General features: G+C 44.4%; 2 protein-coding genes across 11 annotated transcripts in view; one reads left to right on the top strand and one right to left on the bottom strand.

The window, feature by feature from the left end:
• GPSM2 (G protein signaling modulator 2) overlaps nt 1-12864 on the top strand; it is a 27928-nt gene extending 15064 nt beyond the window's left edge. For 3 of the 4 annotated variants that reach the window (XM_062004325.1, XM_062004326.1, XM_062004324.1), the window contains 13 exons: nt 1680-1901; nt 2936-3071; nt 3545-3687; nt 4262-4385; nt 4622-4737; nt 5771-5926; nt 6688-6796; nt 7203-7332; nt 7888-7958; nt 9962-10138; nt 10882-11044; nt 11177-11394; nt 12305-12864. In XM_062004325.1, the coding sequence (XP_061860309.1) occupies nt 1680-1901; nt 2936-3071; nt 3545-3687; nt 4262-4385; nt 4622-4737; nt 5771-5926; nt 6688-6796; nt 7203-7332; nt 7888-7958; nt 9962-10138; nt 10882-11044; nt 11177-11394; nt 12305-12469 (1930 nt within the window). In that variant the 3' untranslated portion in view covers nt 12470-12864. The remainder of the gene's footprint in view (nt 1-1679; nt 1902-2935; nt 3072-3544; nt 3688-4261; nt 4386-4621; nt 4738-5770; nt 5927-6687; nt 6797-7202; nt 7333-7887; nt 7959-9961; nt 10139-10881; nt 11045-11176; nt 11395-12304) is intronic. The other variant, XM_062004327.1, reaches the window with a different exon arrangement.
• On the bottom strand, nt 6285-23244 carry CLCC1 (chloride channel CLIC like 1). 7 transcript variants are annotated; one of them, XM_062004329.1, is made up of 12 exons: nt 23151-23231; nt 22467-22608; nt 20653-20748; nt 19828-19935; nt 18718-18939; nt 17661-17801; nt 16567-16660; nt 15898-15995; nt 15671-15817; nt 14870-15163; nt 14192-14434; nt 6285-11026 (listed from the first exon to the last, which is right to left on the bottom strand). In XM_062004329.1, the coding sequence occupies exons 2-11, from the start codon at nt 22596-22598 to the stop codon at nt 14210-14212; spliced, it is 1557 nt and encodes a 518-aa protein (XP_061860313.1). In that variant the 5' UTR covers nt 22599-22608; nt 23151-23231; the 3' UTR covers nt 6285-11026; nt 14192-14209. The 7 variants fall into 7 exon arrangements, with proteins under 7 accessions (XP_061860313.1, XP_061860315.1, XP_061860314.1 ...); XM_062004331.1 differs by having other exon boundaries at nt 22467-22599; nt 23151-23229; XM_062004330.1 differs by lacking the exon at nt 23151-23231 and adding an exon at nt 22849-22936.

Raw genomic sequence — 23244 nt, 5'->3', positions numbered from 1 at the left:
AGGTATCGTTTGCTGTCTGTCTCTTTCCGAGCTCCCAAGCATACAGTGTTTGTAATTGCAGAAGTGCAGTATGTCTGTCATCTCCTTGTGCTTAAGCTGTGGAATGTCCAAGGCCAGCAGGTACAGTACTGTTTTGTGTTGGTAGCTTCTTTTACTTACTGAAAGTCAGTGGATTTCTCAAAAATATTTCCTTCTTGCTGAGACTCGAGTGTTGTATAACCTGATTTTTTCCCAATTTAGAAAGATGAAGAAATGGAACCACTGCAGGTATGTTAAATATTTCATCACCATGTCTTGTCAAAACAGCTGGCTTCTGGTGTTGCCATTAAAATAACTTTTGGAACAGCAAACATTTGATTGTTGCTATTCCTGATCTGTTCATATGAAAGGAAAGAGTTTTAGGAATAGAATTCTCAATGGTTTATTCTTACAACCAGGTAAATATTGAATGATGAATCAACAGGGATATCTTTAACTACATAAAGTGTTGTGATTTGGAGTGCCGGCCCCTAGCTTACTGGGTAATCCGTTGGGAAGGAAAATTGAAAACAACATCCAGATTTACCAGCTGATGTCCAATTCTTTGCAATATTAACACACACTTTTTAAACAGTCACAGAATGGTTTTTACTGAGTTTTCCCTTTGAAAAATCTTACAAGTAGAATGATGACATTTTTGCCAGATTTTAAAAATGTATGTCTCTTGAAAAAAGTTAGAGAGTTGCTTCAAGATCAAGACCCTGAAGTCTTCTTCCTTCTGCTCTCCTCTGGCACCTTTGCACCTAGCAACTGGAAAGTAGGAAATGTTTATATATAGTTGTCAACACTGACTGTCCTCCTGAATTCACAGCAGCAGCAATGCCTGAGAAGGGGTTTTGGCAGCTGCAGTTCTCTCATTTTGCCTTGTTCACTGTTGAAAACATAGTCTTTTGCAAATTCTGCTATGAAATTCATTCATGAGAATCTTCTTTATTGCTTGCAGTATTTCTGCCTATATCATTACATAATTATTTGCTTATAATAAGAAAAAAATGTAGTGGCTTGTGGAATGATGGCATCTCAGCTAAATAACTTCAACTGATGAACATTTTGTCATTAATTCCATCTAGTGCTTCTTTCTTCGCACTCTGACAATTTCCGTAGCACTATGATGAAGTGCCAAGGAGTATTGAATTATGTAAGAAACAGCTTTGGGAAAAGTAGTCAGAGTCTTTGATACACAGGAGTATTTGAAGTATTTTTTTCTGTTTGACACTTTGCGGATACCTCTGGCATCAACCTAAAAATAAAACTGCTTATGTTTTCCAAAAACAGCATTTGACAAGAATAGCTTGGTTTTTAGGTTACTTTTCTGAAATTATGTAGATGGTGAAAATGCTGCAATTATGAGTTCTACAGGTGCTATATATGGACAAAGCAGTGTTTAGATTTTGTCCTTGAGACGTAAATAGTTGAAGCTGTTTGCTCTACTTTTCTGTTTGCTCATTGCAGTCAGAGTGGCATTTTCCATTTCAGCGTTGAGTTTCTGTCATGTTGTAGTACCAAACTCACTGCTTGAACTGTGATGCTGACTCCCTGTCCTAGGGACTCTCTGAGGAGAATAACCTCTTCAGAACTCAGGTTATTGGACAAAGCACTGCATTTAGAGTGACCGTTTTCCTTTGTACTTAATTGTGCAGGATGGAGGCTTCCTGCCTAGAGCTGGCTCTGGAAGGTGAGCGCCTGTGCAAAGCAGGAGATTGCCGAGCTGGTGTATCTTTCTTTGAAGCAGCTGTTCAGGTTGGAACTGAAGATTTAAAAACACTCAGTGCTATTTACAGCCAGTTAGGAAATGCCTATTTCTACTTGCATGAATATGCAAAGGCCTTGGAATACCATCACCATGATTTAACTCTTGCAAGGTAATCTTTTGTCTGTCTTCAACTATGTTCTCCATTTCATCCTGTTCTTGGAGAGACGAGCAGTTGACTGCTCAGTCTCCTGCGAAACCCTGCTGTTAATACCGGACAACAAGCAAATGTGGTGGTGGCTGGGGCTGGAGGGTCAGGCAGGTGACTTGATGGCCCTGGGAGCTAATACTCAGTCTAGCACCATAATCCTAGTACTGACTGAGGCCTTACCAGGTCTGCAGATAATTAAGTGGTATCTTCAAATCTACCCTTTTCTATTCCTTAAACTCAATCTTTCTAGTTCTCCAGAATGTTAAGCTGTCTCTCTTTTTAACCAGACAGAACTCGTTCATGTTTCTCTGTGTGAAGCTCATTGCAAAAACAAAATCCTCAATGCATTTCACATGCTATTTATGCATCTGATGTTGATAGCTCCAATAAAAGACACAGGCACATAATGTACTTAACCTCCGTTGAGGCACAAATCTATCTTTCCCCCTGCCTTAACCTGCTCAAGGGCTTTAACCTCATGGGAACTTGGTTTTTTGGGTTGCTCCTAAGTATCACAGACAGAGTGGTTCAGTGGCAGTCTCCTGCCCCGATCTCTTTTAGAATCTGGAAATGCAGCATTGCCTCTGAGCTTTCTGGGAGACCGCTATGGCTTGTAAATAATATGTGACTCTGATAGTTAGGTGAAATGCAGGAGCAGTTAAACCTCTCTTTCTAATGCTGGGACTGCCTTTCTGCATAATCATTAAGGGTTTATTCTCTTCCTGAAAGAAGTGATTTCAAAAAGAAAGTGAAGTGGGTGATTGATACCATGAATATGAGCAGTGGCACAAACAGCGCTAACATAATTAAATGTCTATAACCACAGACTGGTGTTTATGTGAGTACAATCAGATAGAAAAGGAAGTGACCTCACAGGCTTTTCCATACTTGTCATCTCTTTTCATGAATTCTTCCAACTGTCTGCCGTGCATCAATCATCTGCTTGGTTTCTGATTATGTGCTGTTTAATATGTACTTTATTTCTGTAATTTTAGGACCATTGGAGATCTACTGGGAGAAGCTAAAGCAAGTGGGAATCTGGGCAACACCTTAAAGGTACTGGGGAACTTTGAAGAAGCTATTGTTTGTTGTCAAAGACATCTGGATATTTCCAGAGAGCTTAATGATAAGGTAAGAATTGCTTAAGAGTGTGGAAGTAACTGCTAATATGTACTGCTGAACCCTGTTGTATTGGTAATGAGTGTGCCACCTTTCAGAAGGACAGATTGGACATTCCAGTTGTTTCTTCAGACAGTAAGAATCTGTTAGCTGCAAGGAGGTTGTTTGCACCTGGAAGCCTATAGATCCAGATTCATGAATATAATCATGTTGTGCAGCTGGTTTTTTTAAACTTAATTTTTAATGATAGTTGGCCTCAAGAATTATTCTGTATGTTGCACCTCAAAAGGAAGCAGCAGGCAGAACAGTTTGATTGAGGGATGTGACTGGTGGGAGTGGGGGTGATAAGAACATGTGCAGACCAGGCAGAGCACGTGTTGACAGCTAGCTAACAAACTTTCCCATCTGTGGATTGTACTGATACTTGTTGTGACACAAGACTTGGAAGCATAGAATTTTAATATCTTATTTTACTTTTGGTTAAGGTTGGAGAAGCAAGAGCACTGTATAATCTGGGAAATGTGTATCACTCTAAAGGGAAAAACGTAGCTAGTGCTGGGACCCACGATCCAGGGGAACTTCCAGATGATGTGAAAAATGCTTTACAAAAAGCTGCAAATTATTATGAGTAAGTAGTAGCTTTAAATGCTGGGGATCCAGAGGATTAGATGATCCAGAGGATTAGATCATCCAGTTTGTTAAAATACTGGGAGATTTGTGGTGTCAGGAACTAACCTGTGGCACTCTCCTGTTCCAAAGAGTGGGCCTTGTGTATTTTTTTTCCCTTTTAAACTGGACAGCACACTGTAGTTTTTGCTGTGCCCTCATTTATAGTGTACCTTTTATTCCCTGGTAAGTCTTTCCCTTATGTTAGAACCCAGTACTACTCTCCAAACCTGACTGAGCTAACAAGCAGATCTCAGTATACTTGGTGTATCACATAGTTCTGTAACTAGAAACGAGCACACCAGCTTGGGTAAGAATGCAGTTAACTTCAGTATCTCACAGAAAATGTTTCTGGCTCAGTGGAGGATTGATGGCTGCATCAAGGCTGTTAAAATAGGCCAAAGTAGAATACCTCTCCCTTTTCCTTCACAGAAATAGATTTTTTTAAAAAGTTGTTATTTAAATGACTGTGAGGTAAAAAAAAAAACAAACCGCTTAAAAGTCACACAATCTCCTTCTCACTTCCCCCAAAACAGGGAAAACCTGACACTAGTAACAGAGCTGGGTGACAGAGCAGCGCAAGGACGTGCCTTTGGAAATCTGGGAAACACGCATTATCTTCTGGGCAACTTCAGGAGTGCAGTTTTAGCCCACGAGCAGGTACAGCACTCTAAGGAATTATGTTGTAGCAAAGCAGCACGGGTTGCTCCAGATCTTACGCTTAACGTGAGCGTGAAATCCTGGTGGCACAGCCTCAGGATGGGCTGCTTCTGCCAAGTGCTGGGGCCTACAGAGCGCATAGAGACAAGGGTGGGTAACTGTGAGTGTGCATTTCTGCATGCACATGGATGGTAGAGAGTACAAACTGAGTGACACAATTATTTCCCATTTTCAAGCGTCTCCTGATTGCGAAGGAGTTTGGTGACCACTCAGCGGAAAGGAGAGCATACAGCAACCTGGGCAATGCCCACGTCTTCCTGGGCGAGTTCCAAACCGCCTCTGAGTACTATAAGTAAGTCAGCTGCCTATAAATGTAATGTACACTTCTTGTACAGGTGGCTTCTGTTGTGCCTGGTACTTGAGCTCCCTGCAGCACAGCATCTCTGCAACATGCACTTAGCAAAGAGCTGCATTTGTTTAGCAAATATGTTTAGCAAAAATAATATTTTCCCCCAAGTTGTTCTGGTTCTCTGTTTCTTTGAAGGGAGGGGCAGCGTTGGTATTTTTTTAACTTTGTAGATTCCTCTCAGCATTGTAGACACCCTTCTGTTGATAGGCATTTATTCCCCTTTATATTGAACCAAGCGTTACTGTCCTGGCTCTTAGCAAGTTCTGGAATGGTCTGAGTGGCTGCAGTAGGCCTGAGGTGGGCAGCTGTCTCAGGTACACCCGTGAGCCCAGCTACGTGCTCCACTTCAAGCTGATTTTACACATTTAGTCTGTGTTTCAGTCCAGGTATTTCTCTTGACCTTTGCAGCACCAAGCAGTTGCTGCTGTACCTTGGGAAAAGACAAGCTCAGCAGAGCCCCAGTGCAGGTGCTGTAGCATCTTATGTGGACTTGAGAGCTTACCTGTTCCTTTTGAAAAGGGGAAAAAAGCCCAACTCTGAGCAGGTTCCTGTAAGCACTCAGTGGGGTTCTTCCCAGGCAGAGCAGGCTGCCTTGCTGGGTATGGGTCTGTCTTGCTCATGTTGATGGAGAATAACCAGTATTTATTTTAATGCTGGTAGGAAACTGTTTCAATTGCTTACTATGAGGAAAACCAGTATAAATGAATGATGAAGCAATAAATTAAGATTAGAAGATGCTGTTTGAGGGATCAGTAAAACAGAAAGAGGTTGCAATGGAGGGGAGAGGCAGCCAGCAACTTACAATCTTGTAGGAGTGTACAAGACAGTAATTTCTTACATTTAGTAATTTATTAGTAATTTGCCAGCCTAGTGTCTTAATCTGTTTAATTTGTGTAACTGATGCCTAGTTGCACGAGTGTGCCTGTAAAAGCTGTTGCTTGCAGTGGTGTGTGAGGTGCCAAACCCTGTCTTTCAGGAGGACGTTGCAGCTGGCTCGGCAGCTGCAGGACAGAGCTGTGGAGGCACAGGCCTGCTACAGCCTGGGCAACACCTACACTCTGCTTCAAGACTATGAGAAAGCAATTGATTATCATTTGAAACACCTGGTGATTGCTCAGGAACTACACGATAGGTAAGCCCTGAGAGATTGTTTAATGCGTGGTTTGACACTCAAACCAAACCCTGTGCCCAACTCTGCTGTCCCTGGTCTGTGTGCAACAGCGGAATTGATGTGAATTCTCTACAGTGCCAGGTGCTGCTTTTCGGAGCGGGGAAAAACAGCTGCTCCTGCAGCTCATGAAAGGGGAACTGATGAATGGCTGCCTCTACATCTTCTGTCAGTGGCATCTTTGTTAATGGAAAGCAGATCTCTGGTTTCTATGACTTAACTACAGTAATTTTGCACAGTTTCACAAGAACACCTCTCTTTTCCACATATAAACAATAGGGGAGAAGATGGGGAAGGTGAATAAGACAGTAGCAAGTAATGCTTATTTTATAACCTTTTTTAATGACATTGGGTACAACTAACATTTTTTACAAGTTTTAAGTGCACTTCTTCTAACTCAATGAGCTGGGTATATGAAGAGCAGTAAGGCATGCGATCTGAGGGGAAGCTGTGGTGGTTATCGAATGTTCCATGCTTGCAGTGCTGAGGGGTCTTGTGTTTGCTGAGCTTAAAAATGATTTTTTTTTAAATTAGCTTTGCTCCTGCTGATGGTTATCCCTATTCTGTGAATTCCTCTGAATACAATACTTGACGTGTCAGTGTTGGAATTGTTTCTGAGGATGACCTTCATTTCTCTTGGCCCAGCGACCTTCCTGTGGCACAGCAGTGAAACCCTGACCCTTGTTCAGCCAGGGTTCAACTGAAAAGCTGTTCATTTGTTTCAGAATTGGTGAAGGAAGAGCATGCTGGAGTTTAGGGAATGCATACACAGCTCTGGGGAATCACGACCAAGCGATGCATTTTGCAGAAAGGCACTTGGAGATCTCCAGAGAGGTATGGTTTTCACACTCCCTGTATGGCTGTGGATTTTTGTTCTGCCTTAAACAGTGCTGTGACAGAGGTGTGTCCCTGTGTGTGGTATGAATACTGGCATGGACTTTGAGTTGATTCCAACTGATTTCAGCCATGTCTTGCTGCAACTTGCTCCTTATTCCTGTGCCACCTCCGGCAGTGTCACCATGGAGCCCAAGTTAATAGCTCAGCAGAGGTTATCTTGGGCTCTACTTTGTACCTTTTAGTTGCAATGCACTTGATTAAAAAGATTATTCTTGTGGTTTTCAACCAGGAAAACTTTTTGAGCCTTTTTCTTTCTGAAAGCTAGGGGACAAGGTTTGCCTTATGTTTACAATTCTGTGTACTTCGTTACAGTAACAGAACTGCTTATTTTATTTGGTTACAGGTAGGGGACAGAAGTGGGGAACTCACTGCTAGACTTAATCTCTCAGATCTTCAAATGGTTCTTGGATTAAGCTACAGCACAAACAACTCCATGATGGCAGAAAGCCACGTGGCAGATACCAGTTGGAATGGTACGTGCCTATTTCTGCAATACTTGTTAACAGTGAACTTCAAAAAGAATCTGTTTTCTGACTACAGATGGTTATGCAGGCTTTTTCCCCCAACCAGCAAAGGTGATTTTTGTAGTACCAGACCCCTTCAGCTCCTCCTTTTCTGGAGAATTTGCATTGTGAATCACAGGTTACTGAGGAGCTTCTTCGCACAGTGTTTCTAATGGGGTGTCTCCTCTTTTTTTGTTCATTTTACTGTGGGAGATTTGTCTGTTTGCTGTTAACTTGCCTTTCCTTTTTTTTTCATTCCTACCATCTTAGTGACTCGGGGGTGTCTAGTAGAATTCGGTTCATTTGATGGGCCTTCTCTTGTGTCCCATGGAAGCAATTTAAGTAGCTTACATCAGTGTGGTTTTGAAGGCTGCTTTTACTAGGGGATGTTCATTCTCTGCTGATAGATTGAAGTGCACCATTTGGGAACTCAGAATTGCTGTGGCTTGGACATTAGATGATGCAGCCACAGCTTTGAAAGTGACATCATACATCATAATAAGATGAACTTGATCTTTCTTGAAGGTACCAGACCGAGAGTAGGACGCCGACACAGCATGGAGAACATGGAACTCATGAAATTAACACCAGAAAAGGTTGGCACTTCGCTTTTTCTATTCTGGGAGTGAGGTTGCAATGGCATGTTTCTAAGGCTTCAACTTCAGCAGTTATGAATAGTCAGAAGTTCTGTACTCAATAACTTTTAAAAAGCTCAGCAGGTTGATGTGTGATTTGCATCCCTATTTTTATTTAAGGAGTCTGTTAAGAGTAGGATAAAAGCAGCTGTCAGCATTCTAACAGTAGTTTGGGCACATAGGTCACAGTCAGGGTCTGACAGCTGTAGTGGGTGTGAGGGCTGTGGCAAGCTTACCTTACTCCCCTCCCCTGGAAGGGAGAATGGGGTCATGGAGCATGCATCAAAGAGATGCCTTTTGTCTCCTCCTTAAATGTGGTTTGAGGGTGCAGCACAAAAGTGATGCAGAGTGAAACTGCTAAGCTTTAGGTTCAGCTGTTCTGAACATGTCCTCTGGTTGCAGTCATTTTATGGGCACTGAAAAACCATGATTTTTTGCTCTGGGATTTCAACCTACTGGCAAGGCCTGAGGGGTTCAACATGGTAAAGGTGCCATGCCAAAATGCTAAAGCATAGATGGGTAAAGTAACTTCCCCTCAAGTTCAGAGCAGCCTCTTAGAGCTGGGAGTTCCTGATTCAAGTCCTTGTATCAATCTTAGAGAGATTTCCATCAGATTCTGTCTGCCTTTGGGCTGGCAGGTCTACAGTGATGCCTCCAGGGGCAGACTGAAATTGCTGTTTTCCTTCCCTCCCTCCTAGGATATCCAGTTTTCCCCTCTCTTCCTATGATGCACAGCCTGCCCTTCTGTTTATCAGATAGGAAATGAAATCTCAAAGCCTCCATCTGGAGAGCAGGTACAGCTAAAGGCAGCATTGATGCCCCTTTGCCTACAGATTTGAAAAGAAAGATCTGGGGTTCAGTCCAGGGTGATTCCTCTGCAGGAACCTCTAAGTCGTCAGTAGCAGATGTGTGTTCTTACTCCCTGAATCTATCTGATGTCTTTTAAAAGACATAGCTTGGGATAGTCCGTGTCCTAAATACACTGAAATGTTTCATGTGGATATTTGTAATAAAGCATTAACCTACTATTGCAGCTTAGCTCTTACAAAGGGCTTTATTCCAGATACGTAGGAGATGCTGAAAATTCATTCCATCAGTATCTTTCCCCTATAAAACAGTGATGACAGGGGCTTTAGGGGTGATGGCACAGGATGCCACCTGCTTGGAGCTGGAATCTGTGTGCTCACCTTGGAGCCTTTGAAAGGAATCCATCTGCCAGGCAGCGTTCCAGAAAGACTTGTGACCATCTTCACCCTTTCTCATGTTCAATTAACTAAAAAAGAGGGTTTCTTCAGTTACTAGAATGAGTTTGTCAGATGTAGATAAAGCTGTCCATTTTGTTGACTGTGTGATTTTAGAAGAGAAGTTGTGGAACATGTGCCAAGTTGATGAAGCTTTCCCTTCTGGCAGCAGTGAAAAGAGGAGGTGGTTCCTGTTTGCTTTTGCGCTGGCATTCTTCTCTCTTCCTTTTCAGTCTTTCCTAGGAATTGTGTGTTTATCCAGGAGTTCACAGAAAGCTGCTTGAGTGTCTGGGTTTTTTCTGCTTCAAGACTTTGTAAAACTGTCTTTCCCACAACAGTGCTGTCAGGGGGGGATGGCAGCTCTGTCTGCATGTCAGTATCCACAGTAACTGCATTTCCTGCCCTGCAGTCAGCAAGGAAAACTGCAGCCTGTTTGGTGAACTGTACTATTTGACCGTATTTTAATCAATCAGGTGTTGCATTACAGTTGAGGTGGAAGACTGAGCAGTAACAGCACTAACCTGCTTCAGGGAACACGAGCTCACTAATCGCAGGTCAAGGAATAGACCCAAACCCTGAGGTTTCACATGCTTGGGGCTGGATTAACTAAGTAACATATAGCTGCTTCATTTTGGGGAGGAAAAAGCAGCAGTAAGCAGCAAGAGGTAAGAGTCCAGGTACTGAAAATCAGAAGGCTTAATTTAATGACTCTTGTTTTCTTAGGTTCAGAACTGGAACAGTGAAATTCTTGCTAAGCAGAAACCACTGGTTGCCAAACCTTCAGCAAAACTGCATTTTGTAAATCGACTAAAAGGCAAAAAGTACAAAAACGGCCCCGCTTCCAAAGTTTTGCAGGATGCCAGTAATTCTATTGACCACCGACTTCCAGGCTCCCAGAGGGTAGGTCTGGCGAGGTGAGGGCCCATCCTGCCCTCGGTGTGAGCAGCGCAGAGAGCGTGGCCAGTGCCGGGGACCGCGTTGCATTGGTTCAGTTCAGGGCCCTGGTTCAGTTCAGTGGTGCAGGATCTGCCTCCAGCTCTGTGGGGTGCTGCCAGCTTTAACCTTGTCCTGCTCTTGGAACTCGTCTTTCTGGTGGATTTTCTTAAAATCACAGCTCAGCTTGTGCATGTACTTTACTTGTCATCTCTTCTGGACCCTATTTCTCCAAGCTTAACCAAATCTAGGTTTTCTGATTCAGGCAGCAAGACGTATTTTTGACAAGTACTTTTTAGGCTGTTGACACTGCTGCCAGAAGTCAGGTAAGAATAAAAGAACTTAGCCACTTGATCTGGGTGAGCGATCAGTGCTTTTGACCTAAGACCTGAGAAGACAACTCTTCATTACTGCTCTTGTTTCACTCTTTCATGGGCATCTGTTGGATTCATGGCTGAGGAGTAACTCCAGGCGGAGTGGTTGGAGAACCGTTTCAGACAATGAAACGTTTCTAATGCACTTTCCCTCTGCAACTGCTTCCCGTGTTATTAGCTCCCCTCTTACCTCTGTATAAATGGATGATTAAAACAATTCACTGAATGGATTTAAGATATGCAAATATCAAACCTGCTACTGGAATGGAGCTGGGATGCACTTGTCCTGCTTTCAGGTACTCTTGAGTTTTAAGTACCCCTAACTCTTCTCTTCAGAAAAACAGTCGGGAGGCAATGGCAGATGAAGGCTTCTTTGATCTGCTGAGTCGATTCCAGAGTAACAGGATGGATGATCAGAGATGCTACTTCCAGGAGAAGAACAGATTCTCAGCTGCTTCAGTGGCAACGTCCTCAACTCCACCTAAAACAATGAGAAAATGTAATTAAAATCTGGTTCCGAGTTCAGTTCCTAACAACTGCTGCTTTACAATGTATTTGCATGCGGGGCTCACTATGGAAAGCACCTTATTTCTAGGCTAACTTGTTTTTCCTCTTCCTCTTCCCCCTGCAGCCTTTTCTACATCCATGGTCTCGCCGCACACAGATGAGTTCCTGGAGCTCCTGGCCAGCTCCCAGAGCCGCCGGCTGGATGACCAGCGCGCCAGCTTTGGCAACCTGCCCGGGCTGCGCCTCAGCCCACGCCCCACGCGCTCTGTCCTGGGCCACCTCATGGCCAGTAGCAGCAGGGAGCTGGACGACGACTTCTTTGATCGACTGATCAAGTGCCAGGTCAGTTCTTCCTGGAAATCCTTCACAGCCTGAGGCTTTGGGGATGGGGTTTGTGCAAATCCTGCTGTCCAGTTGTGCTCAGCACATGTTTTAGCATACAAATGGATGTGGTGGGTAAGGAACTGGCAGAACAAGATGTTCTTTTCCCAAAGGTTTTTCTTTTTTTAATGACAGTTTCTTAAACTTTTACCCAGTGTCCAGTAAGTGTAATTTTGGTAGTTATACACTGTTAATCATTTGGAGCGACGTATGCTGAAAAGCAGAGAGGCTACCAAAAGGAGCATGTACAATGATTTTAAGAACAAGTGTTTGGATGGGTCCTGTTAGGAGGGTACCTGCTATCCCAGCCATCCTACCTGAGCAAGGGACAGAGTTCAGCATCAGAGCTGGAGTGGTGATCCTGACCATCATTCCCATTACATCACATTTAAGTAGTAGTTGATAGCACTGGTCTTACTGTCAGTTAGAGCTTGGGACGTATATACCAATTACACCAAAGAGAATTTGGTTAAAAATATGTGGTATTTTACCTCAAGGGCAAATAAGGATCTCAAAATACAAATGTTCTGTTGTATGACACTATAGAAACATCACACACTAATGCTAAAATTCTTCTGCTGGACAAAGGACACTTAGATCTCATTCTGCAGCACAAATTAGAATTATAGAGGGGGGTTGTTTTCCGCTCCATGTGGACAGGCACATTGGAGAAACCATTTTAGCTTCACTGTACTCTGAACTTATTAATTTCATTTGACAAGTTTAACTTGAAACAGAGCTTACAAGGATTTAATTTGTAACAGCTTTAAGTCTGTAACCCAAAGCGCTTGGTAATTTTCCCTCTTATTCTAGTTCAGTTATTCTATCTATTCCTGTAAAGATGCAGCGTTATGGCTTGGTCTGTCTGCAGGGTTCCAGACTGGATGATCAGAGATGCGCCCCTCCCTCATCTGCAAAAGGACCAACTGTACCAGATGAGGATTTTTTCAGCCTGATCTTACGATCACAAGCCAAGAGAATGGATGAGCAGAGAGTGCATTTACCCTCCAGCATCCAGGGCCCGAGTGTGAGCTGAAGGCGGGGAGAAGTGCGCACAGTACCGTGGTGTGGGGAGACAGCCCCTGCCTTGCTCCAGGAGACAGCAAGTACTAGTTTTGTCCCCTTTCTAATTATTTTTGTATAAATAGCAGCAGCATCCTCCTCCTGAGTTGCTGCTGCTTTTAGCAGTGTCAGGGATACAGTAATCACTGACTCCCTCTTAACTGCCTCTCGTCTATGAACATGTAAATTGCCTCGCAGCTGATGTGTGGATTCTTCCTCTGTCTCCATCCAGTGCAGCGCCTCAATTTGTATGTTCCTTGTAAAGGAAACTTGATTATTTTTTTTTCTGATTTGTACCCCCCCTGGAAAAAGGTTCTGTTTTCTTTTATACTTTTTTTAAAAACAGTAAAAACTTGAGAAGTAACTTCAGTATGTTGTTTCTGCCAACCTCTTTTTCTGCAATCATTTTAAACCCTCCTAAGTTCTGATTCTATTTAATTCAAAAATTAGTCTTTTCAAAGCATGCTGGGGTGTTTCAGTAATACTTAGTTAAGCATTTCCTGCCTTACTCAGCACAGTTGTACAACCAGCAGCCAGAGGCAGTGTTTAAGCGGGAGCTGCCAGTGTTGGCTGTGCCCCAGGGAAGCGCAGGGGGCAGCTAGCTGGAGGTCAGGGAATTCCTGCAGTAACAAGTTGAAATGTTACAAACAGGCAAGAGATGTGTTTGTTGCTACTTCTGCTCTGCCCCAGGACTTGCTCCGAGGGGGGAACAGTTGGGACCTATGACTCCCTCATCAACACCTGTATTGAGGTTGCTCTTGGGAGCCCCAAGAGCCAGATGCTGTTCTGCCAGGTAGGTATCTTGAGTTAGAAGCCACTGACCTTAACATCAAAGGTGAGAAATTGTTCAGTTCAGGTATTTGTAAGTGAAGTGATGTCATTTTTCCATTGATGTTTTATACCCCTAGAGAAGAACCTACAGTGAACTTACCCACATAATTCAAACTATTTTAGAACTAAAGCTTTATAAATCCTCTTGTAGCCTTTTTAGCACTGAAAATTGATTTCTACTGCCAGGGAGACTGTCCTCTTGCTTCTTTTAAGGAGAAATAACAAAATATTCTTCCAAAACAACATTACCATTAGTTTACCATGCTGACCTTCAGTACTTTTACTTGGTATTTTCTAGTCCCTATTCAGTTTTGAATGGCCTTAAAACTACATCTCATACAACATCAGCTTCTCACTCATCTATGAATGATCAAACAAGAAGAAAAATCATCCAGCTGTCCTAGAACTGGACTGACAAACAGCAATTGTAGTTAATTAGGACAGATTTTGAAGAATATGAACTAAAGATAGTTCTGACACTGGTAGTTGAGCTGTGGTTAGTCTTACGTGAATTACATCAGTATCAGCAACTTCCTTGAGGCTACAGGTCTGTTACCTGACTGGGTTTATGTTTGCCCCATGGCAGAGTATCAGTACTTTCTCACCACAAAATAGCAATTTTTACTCAAAACAGGACTCAATTTCAGACAAACACCAACAAGCCTATTTTTTTTGGCCAAAATGTGCCAAGTAAGATAATACAGCTTGGTATTTTAACATCCAAGAGCAACATGTATACTCATCTCCCAGTTCTTTACCCCCCACCTTGCAGCTGTGCCTAGCCCTTTGAGCTGATGCTCTCTTGCCTCCATTTGAGAACTAGAGGGGGCCAAGCAAGTATATGACAACACGAGACAAAACTCACCACAGAGCTGGGGCTTCCTTAGTCTCCCTCCTGTGAGTCATGTGAGTGGCTTGTCATCTTCTTCTCCCCTGGTTCCACTGCAGGGCTTCTGCCCTCCAGGTTTTGATTCAGATCACTACTTTCTGCAGCCCCTGGCTCGGCTTTACCCATCTCTTGTTTCTGCTGCTTGAGTACATCTTCAGGAAGGCTTTCAGCTGTCAGAGTTTCTAGTCTAGCAGCTGTGGACTCGGTGTGCAATCTATTCTGTAAGAATTAATAAGCTATTAATCAAGCAATCCAAAGTGATGGCATCTGCTGCTTCATTCAGATGCTATCTCTGCTCAAGGGGCACAAAACAGTACAGGTAAAAAACTACAAGTCTGCTTTTAATATTCTAGTTGACAGAAAAGTCAACACTGCTTTTTCTCCCCACCTTTCTTTTGTGGGTAATCATTAGTGCCCAGGCTGACCTAAGCATTGATCTCTCCTTTCCCTATTTATGCCAAAGAGCTGGAATTCAGTAGTTTCCTGCTACAGTTCACCATGGCACACTTATTTTTCCAGGGCAGAAGCTGCCCAAGGCACCTGTGCTGTGTTGTTCTGTAAGGGAACTGGTACCCTTACCAGTTCTGTCCTAACAGATGACATTGAAACCTATTAACTTTAACCCCAGCTCCAAGAGCAGCAGGACTAACATACAGCAGGGTCTGCTTTGTGAGACTCTTCTACTTGCGCATCTGGCTGATCGCAGGGATACACTATCTCACGGCTTCTGCTGCCGTTTCCTGGTCTCACGGGAACGTCTCCTCTATCACGAGGGCCTCTGTAAAGGTGAGGAGGTGTCTGTAAATAGTAGGTCTCTGGTTTACTGCTGTCATAGTGCCCAAAGTCTATTTTCTCCCGTGGACTGTCTGGTGGAGGAAGAGTTTTCTTCTGATAAGATGTTAAGTATCTCAACACAGACACTGATGATCCTGCACCATAGCAGAAAGCCTGGGGGAAGAGAAAAATAAAAACAAAATACCAAACATTTGTAGTTTTCATCTAGAACTCAAAGTCATAGACCTGAAAAACTCAAGAAAAGAAAAAGCTCAGGTGAGCCGAACAGCTACAGTAAAATTCAAGCACTGCAGTCTGACCACACTGCAGAACTGGCAGCGAGGACACAGTTAATCTTTGGTGCTGCAATAAAGGATGCTGAAGGTTCTAACAATGCTTTTATGTACAAATGCCAATTATATTCATTCCTGTGTATTGGCACCAAGAAGAAATGGGAACTAGGCTGCAGTAAGTTGTCATAGCAATTTCATGTTGTTTTATCCCACCTGGGGAGTGGGGAAGAAGTGTGTTTCAAAGCAACTTACCTGCTGCTAAGAAACCTGTTCAGCAGTACAGATAAAGGAATACTAGCTACTACTACTGCAGTAGAAATAAGTTCAGTATTTAACAAAAAACCTGAGTTTTAAATGTAAGATAAATATAAGATACAGATATACCAACCAGGACACCCAGAGCCATCATAATTAGCACTGGAACCTGCAGAATAAATGGAATCTCCTTCATAAGTGCTTTGATGAATTCACCAATCCCTTGTCCTACGTGCTTCAAAGGCTCAGTTACAAAGTTGGTGAAAGTAATTGCCAATGCCTAGAAAAAAACAGAAACCCAGTGTTGTCACTGATTACAAGCACACACACACACAGAGTGTCTTTAGGCCTGGCATATACCTTTGTGGGTGGAACCAGCAAGACAGGATTTATGAGCAGAATTTCATAGTATTTCTGGCAGGGATCATCCTGAAACGTCCATTTACTTCTGAGCCATTCTGCAGGCAAAGCACAGGCATCTTTGTACTACTTCAAGACACAGTAGGCAGTGAGACATAAAGTAACATTTCAGTTACAGCTGGAAGGGAACTCTATAGCTCAAAGCTCAGATGAACGCCATACCATCTTAAGAGCTGCCATTATTAATCTACCTGCTATAGCACTGCATAACAAGAAACAGCTAATAGAACAATGCAGCTTTCTCTGTCATGTACCACCACTGGAGTAAGTGGTTACAGAGCCTGTTTCTGAAGGCCTGGCAGGTGAAAAACAAGATCTTGAATTCTGCCCTCATGTCTTCAATAAAGGGCACTGGATGGTACTGGAGGAGGGGAGCTGGGGAAACACTCACAGGGTAAGTATTAATAAAGAATAGAAGTAACACCACAACATGCTCTAAGTTTGTCATCAGCTGCCTTCCAAAGGCCTCAAAAATAAAGCCTTGTGGAGTGGAAAAATGTACTGCTGAAGGAAAGCCAATGTACTAGTCCGAGAATTTAGTCTTGGACACCATTGCTGAATATTTTGAGATCTTAGATAAGATTACGAAAGAATGAAACAAGTATTTACCAATGAGACTTCCCCTCCAGTCCAACTTCTCAGCACAGACGTTGTCAAACTGCTCCATTTTGGCAATTTCTGCCTGATGCTGTGCGAAGGCCAACTGCAGGGAACAAACACACACACTCTCACACCACGGGCTGCTGGGCACAGCTCCTCAGCTGCCCAGGCTTGCTCGCAGCAGCTCTGGAGTAATCACCCACCTACAGCTGTATTAAGAAAACTCTGCTACTTGAACAATGCTCCGAGTGCTCCCTGGGAATGGGTAAAACTCCCCAGCCCGCCAGCTTGGAGTCATTCTCCACACAGAGTCTGAAGTACCACCAGAGCAAACTCCACTGTTCTAACATACAAGTTTGGGGCAAAACACCACCTTGTTTCCTTAAAACACAGACAGCTGATGTGCAACCACTGGTCAGAACACCAGAACATCCCCTCTCATTTTTCAAATGCTTCCCCTCAGGAAATACCTGTATTCATTATGGTTTTTGCCTTACAGTTTGCAACTGATAATCAAATAGGAGTCAAATAATGTGCTGAAGAGACTCTGACATTCTTTGGTGGCCCGGTCTGAGCCCCCCAGCTCTCTGGCACAGGGCTATTCCCGGGTCTGACACCCTGCAGTCAGATTCTGATGATTCTGTGGTTTGGTTATGACCTGTTACCATTAATCCTTCCCCATTAAAACCAATCCCCCCCTGCTGTCAGCTGCTGTATCACCACCAATGAAGCAGTTATCTTTGGTCTATCACAGGTTAAATACTGTTTCAGACAAGGAATCTTTAGAAAGGGAAAGCTCCCCACAGTTTTCATAAGACTTTTCTCCCAAGCTGCTTGAGGCAGAGCTCACATCTCCCTTGCCCCACATAATGCAACGACAGTTGTACTGCTTCATGCATTTTGTGCACCTTTGTGGCAGGATAAAAGCTGGCAGGGTTTCTTCTGCTCTTTAAGCCAAATACACCCATCAATGTGCAAAATGAAACAGTCATCCCTTGATTTACTTTGCAGCCAATTATTGCTCAAGGAACTAAAGAACCTCATGTCCCTCATAACTGTAAAATGTAAAGCCTAAAAACCATTAAGATGTCAGAACAGCTTACCTTATACAGGTAAAGCCAATTCCATGCAAAACTGATGAGAAAGCTTATTAATAGCACACGCTTGAGCTGAACAAACCAGTGAATCCTCGTCCAGAGCTCCGTAGCTATTACCATGACAATGCACACTAAGCACAAGAGGATCTGAAACAGAAAAGAGGACATGATGATGCAGATTTGGCCTTTCCCAAGCTCACTGCTAGCACACAGGCAGAAACCGCCAACTTTTCACTAGCATCATTTGCACACAACAGTGGAGAGAATCCTTCCTGGCTTACACAGCCTATCTGCAGCAGTACAAGGCTAAAGAGTTTCATGATGTTACTAGTGCTCATTCCTACCACAGCCTTATGTTGCAAGTAGCCAGTTTCTGTCTGATGATACTTATCATGTTATCTACCATACCTGAAAATTATAAATCTGGTGTAATTCTGTGCTGAAAGTAGCATGTGCCTGGCAGGAACCACAGCACCACTGCTGCCAACTCCTGCAGTCTGCTTAAGAGACAAGTTTGGGTAACAGCAGCAAGACTTCAGAGGAGCACTTTGCAGTCTGTTTCCATCTGAGGATGCCTAGTGGTGAGGTTATGCTGCTGACAGCTTGCTTCTTCCATTAGGCTTCCATGCCATCCCTTCAAAACTAGGCAGGCTGCTTTCAAGATCACATCAGGGTAAAATGTTAGTATATTCTGACTTGTAAAGACTTATTGAGAGAGCTTCAGCTTATCAGAGATCCTCAGCTCAGCACTGTGTAGTTCTGTTCTAGGGAATGTGGCACCTTCACACAGCTGTGCTCCCCTTCTCTCCAACACCACACTGTTTCATTCCACAAATTGACAAAACCCCCTGACCTGTGAGACCTCCAACTTGACAGTATTGATGTATTCCAACTCTCAGTGTAAATATATCTTGACGTCTACCTACAGCAACCACCAAACAAAGAGTGTCTGACCGTAAGCATGATGGAGAGAGTTGCTCTGGGTGTGGAGGTACGATGGCAATACTCGTTGTCTAGACTTGCACAAAGAAAATGGAGAAAACAGCAATTCTTTCTCTCTTACCAGAAACATATTATATAGATCAATTCCAAACGTGTCTTCAAATCTCCAGTGCCAAGCTTTATAATCATGGTGCTTAAAATTGATCAAAATATCACTAAGTGCATCATCCACAGCACCTGACTGCCAAGTTTCTTCCCTGAGGAACCTGAGGATCTCCAAATAGGTCTGTTTTGTAAGGATGATCTCAGCATCATAATGGACCTGGCCCACATCTTCCTCAGGCTGAATTAAAAGCAAAGTAAAACAATGATTAAAAGCTGTTTATCCGGAAACAGAAGTACATGTGAACCACTGGATCCCTGCCTATACATCCTATTTATGTACCAGCACCTCTCTGAAGCAGGCCACAGGATGGACATGGGACAGGGAACATGCTACGATTCGTTCTGAGCTACACAAAACACAAATTCAACTGCTTTGTACTCTTGATTCTACAGCAAAAACCTAAAAAAGGAAAGGAGTTATCTGACCTGTTACTAAACTCTCAGAACCACTTCTCATTAACAGTAATTAGGAATGCACTGTGCGTGCCCCAGCCGTGGCTGGGTAACAGACACTGAGGTAAGAAATGGAACGTTGCTAAGTGTTATTCTGTCTTAAATATGGATTTTGCTTATTGTTAAAAATTTATTCCTCTACCTCTGAATAAAAGAAGTTATCTCTGAAGACAATATAATAAAGCAATAAGGTGACTTTTACATGCAAGCCCAAAGAAGCTACTGTTCCTAAACAGGTAAGGTGGCAGAGTCAAAAGACCTAAAAGGTCTACAAGGAAAGAAACTGTTTGTTTGTTTAAAATTAACACCCATCAACATGAACTGACCAGGGTATTGCTACAGCTGCAGCCCAGCAACAGACATTCAAACACGGACTCTGGATTCACAGTCTTTGGAGGCTTTACAGATCAAGCAGCAGCAGCTCCTCCCAAGCAAACACCACTGACTGGATGCACGTCCTCCTGTCCGTTTTTGCCCTTTGCAATTCCCTTCCTTTCATTTAAATTACTTTAAGCATGTCAGAATAATTAATCACTATGTGATAACTCTGAAAAAACACACCAAGCAGTAACATCAGTTCTATTTAATTGTGACTGGCTGTTCAGACACTTACAAGGCCAAGTTTTCCAGCTTCATTTAAAATTTTATTCAAGTATCTCTTAAAGATGTAAAAGCTGCGGCTCTCGCGTGACCTGGCGCTCCTCTTCTCACACTCTGCAACCTGCAACACACAGACACTGTTCACCTCTTGCTCAAAACAGCTTGTTCACAGGAGAAACAAAACCCCTACCAACACATGAGGTTTGGGATTGGCAGAGGCACATTTCTTTGGTTTAGCAATAACCCTGTGGTTAGTTTGCCAGGTCAAAAGCATATGCAGTAGCTGAAGGTATTGCTTTCCAGGGAAGCGGCCAGCACCGGACACTCCACAGCTGCCAACAATATGGGTTGAATACTGATCTCAGTAACACTAGAAAAATATAAACTGGTTCGCCTTCAATTTTAAGTTGATATCAGGAGAACTGTAAAAGATACAAAGTAACTCAACCAAGAAAGAAATGCTGTATCATGATCTCTGAGGCAGCAGCTCTGAGAGGTGCAGCACTGAACGGGAGAGTCAGCCACAAACACACTCCCCGTGCCCACAACCCACCCCTCGAAATCCAACAGAATTGAATAGCTTGAACATGACAGCTCAGGCCTCTCGGCTTCTGATAGCACAGGTGACATCAACACCACATGTTCCAGCTGCTGACACCCAACAGCAGCACACAGCTCCACTTCCAGCCTCTCCTCTGAATAAAGAGGTTTCCCCTCCATAATGCACAGTCTCTCACACTGTGTCAGCAATTCACCTGTTCTGTACCATCCAGAAAAGCATCACCAGGAAGCACAAACTATAAAAGGCCGCAAAATATTCTCAAGTTCCATAACAAACCTTCCGTTGCAAGGCATCTACTTCTCCAGAACAGCTTGATAAGGGTTCAGTACTGACTGTATTCATGGTCTTATCCTCAGAGTCATGATAGTCTGCCTAAAATTACATAAGAAAAACACCTCTTTTTAGAATCAAAGACTTCAATCAATATGTCATGTTACACTACAACAGTCACATCACCTTAAAAGGAGCAAAAGAGCTAACAATGGGAGTGCTGGTCTCTGCTGCTCAGACTCTCCCAATACCACAGCTGCCTCTATCTAAACACACGCTGCCTTCCAAGGGTGAGGTTTTACCCTGTCCTCCCCCCACCTGCCCTTTCCCCTCCTCTGAATGTTGGAGGAGCCACACAGAGCATCAGATGAGAGTCAGACTGGCTAAAAACTGACTCAGCAGGCAAAGGGGCAGTTTTCCACCAGACACATTCCCAATCCATCTGGCCAGGCAGCCAGCTAGACTGAAAGCAAACACAACCCCCTGTTCTGGGTTGCAGGCCTTTCCTTTCGTGTTCCCTCTTTGCTCTGAAACATCCCATTTTTTTCTGTTAATTGCTCAGACTTAGTTTTAGCAGCGTTTCTTCTCCACAGCCAGGTATGCACATCAGGGAAAGCCTCCAGAAGGAGTGCAGCGTCCCACAAATGACTGAACTCATGCTGATAGGAGGTTTGGTTTTGGGGACTTGGGTGGCCCACACAGCTTGCCTCTCTAAAATCTCTCACTGCAGAGCAGTAAAGAAATCCTGGCAAGATGGAATTACCCAAAGCAGTCCTTTTCCTCCTTTAAGATGCTGTTTTATTTTGGGGGGAGGCAACAGTAAAACCAATCTTTTAAAATAAAAGCTGAAGCAGTTGAGCACTAAGTTTCAAGACTCCAAACCTTGCTGCCAGGTATCAGGAGTGCTAGTGACTACCAAGTGGGCAGGTGGAGGCTGAGGAAGAACCCCATGGACAGAAATAACGTGCTTTGCATTTTTTAAGCTTCAGAAAGCTCTGCTCTGTTACTCAAGACTGCAAAAGCAAACATGAAGGCTGAGGAGTGAAAGAAATCAAGGGTGTCTGTACAACCAAACAGTTCACAGTGCCATGGATGCACCTATGTACTGGATAAACAACATGCATCCCATGGCAGGGTAGAGTCCACTCCTCATACCAGACAACTCGGAGGAATCAACTTCTTACAACCAGCTTCTTGTGTTTCATCTCCCCCATATTCATGGATTTTCAACAGTACAGCACTCAGTCCCTATTCTGATTTTCCTTCTGAGAACTCTGATGCCCAGCACTGCAGACCACCACAGCCTTTCAGAATGCTCTTGCACAATAAAAGGGGGTTTATTCCCATATGGCTACGAAGCTAGATCATTCCAGTAAAAATAATCCTTAACCTTAACTTCCCCTACTTTTATCAGCCAGGAACTTAATTTTCCATTTAATACTATACCCAAGAAACTAGCAAGAGCTGCTTAACCCAGTGCTTCTCAAGAGAAAACACTTGTGGAGCCACAGCCTGGACAAACCAGCCACCACCCAGGAAGGCACAAAGAGCACAATGCCTGGGGCCTTGATCTCTGTGCGACAGCAGCTTGGCAGTAAAGGGCCCTCGGCTACTTATCGGCAGCAATACACACTGCTCTGCTTTCCCGACACAGTGGTCACACAACACTTTGCTAATTATGTTCAGATGTTGCCTTATAAGATCTTAAAAAGACAATAATTGTATCGTTCCCTAACATGACGACTGCAGGGCAATCTTTCAACAGCGTTTGGCTGAAGGACAGTTCAGGAGACACATTCATGCACCCTTTCTTTTTCTACCTTGTAAGGTCTTCTCATTGTTCCTGAGGCTGCATCGTAATTGAGCATATCAGTGGGGTCAATCCATTCGTCATCTTGACCTTTACCACTGCCCAGCACCACAACTGCACACACCACCAACGGGAACAGCATCCTGTGCAACCTAACAAGAAATGCAGCTGCTCAGTTCAGGACACAACACGCAGGGCCGGAAACCCAAAGCAGTCTCACAACTGGACAACAAGTATTCCCCGGTGCTGCCTGACCTCGGCTGTGCATCAAGCGCAGGGAACTCCACTCACGGAATTCTGTTTTGCAAAGAAAGGAGCCCGCGGGCGCCGCGCAGAGCTCAGCGCCGCCGAACGCGGCAGCCGCGGGCCTCCTGCGGGCCTCGCACACGCACCGTTACCCCGCGGCAGGACGCGCGGAGGCCGCGAGGCTGCGGGAGCCGGCGCCGCTCCGCCGGGCCCAGGGCCGGCTGTTCCAACGGCCCCGCCGAGGCCCCGCCGCGCGCACAGGCCGCGCGTCGCAAGCGCTGCGACAGCCGTAAAGCGGCGAAGGCTGCCGCTCGCCGCCGCGCCCGCCGTGTTCGTGCCGCAGCGGACGGCGGCGCCGGGTGCAGGCGCGCGGCCCTCCCGCCCTTCCCCCCCGCCGCGGCCCCGTGCGAGGCCCCGCCGCCCGCTCCCAGCCCGCTGCCGCTGGTACCTGGAGGGCCGCAGTCTCGGCGTGCGTGGCCGGCGCGGCGCAGCCCCGCATAGCCGGGCGCCCGTGTGCCGCTCCGGGCCCCCCCCGCTGCCCT

Source organism: Colius striatus, chromosome 10, assembly GCF_028858725.1.
Source record: "Colius striatus isolate bColStr4 chromosome 10, bColStr4.1.hap1, whole genome shotgun sequence".
Taxonomy (NCBI): domain Eukaryota; kingdom Metazoa; phylum Chordata; class Aves; order Coliiformes; family Coliidae; genus Colius; species Colius striatus.
The sequence above is the reverse complement of the archived record's forward strand: the minus strand, read 5'-3'. Positions and strand labels throughout refer to the sequence as shown.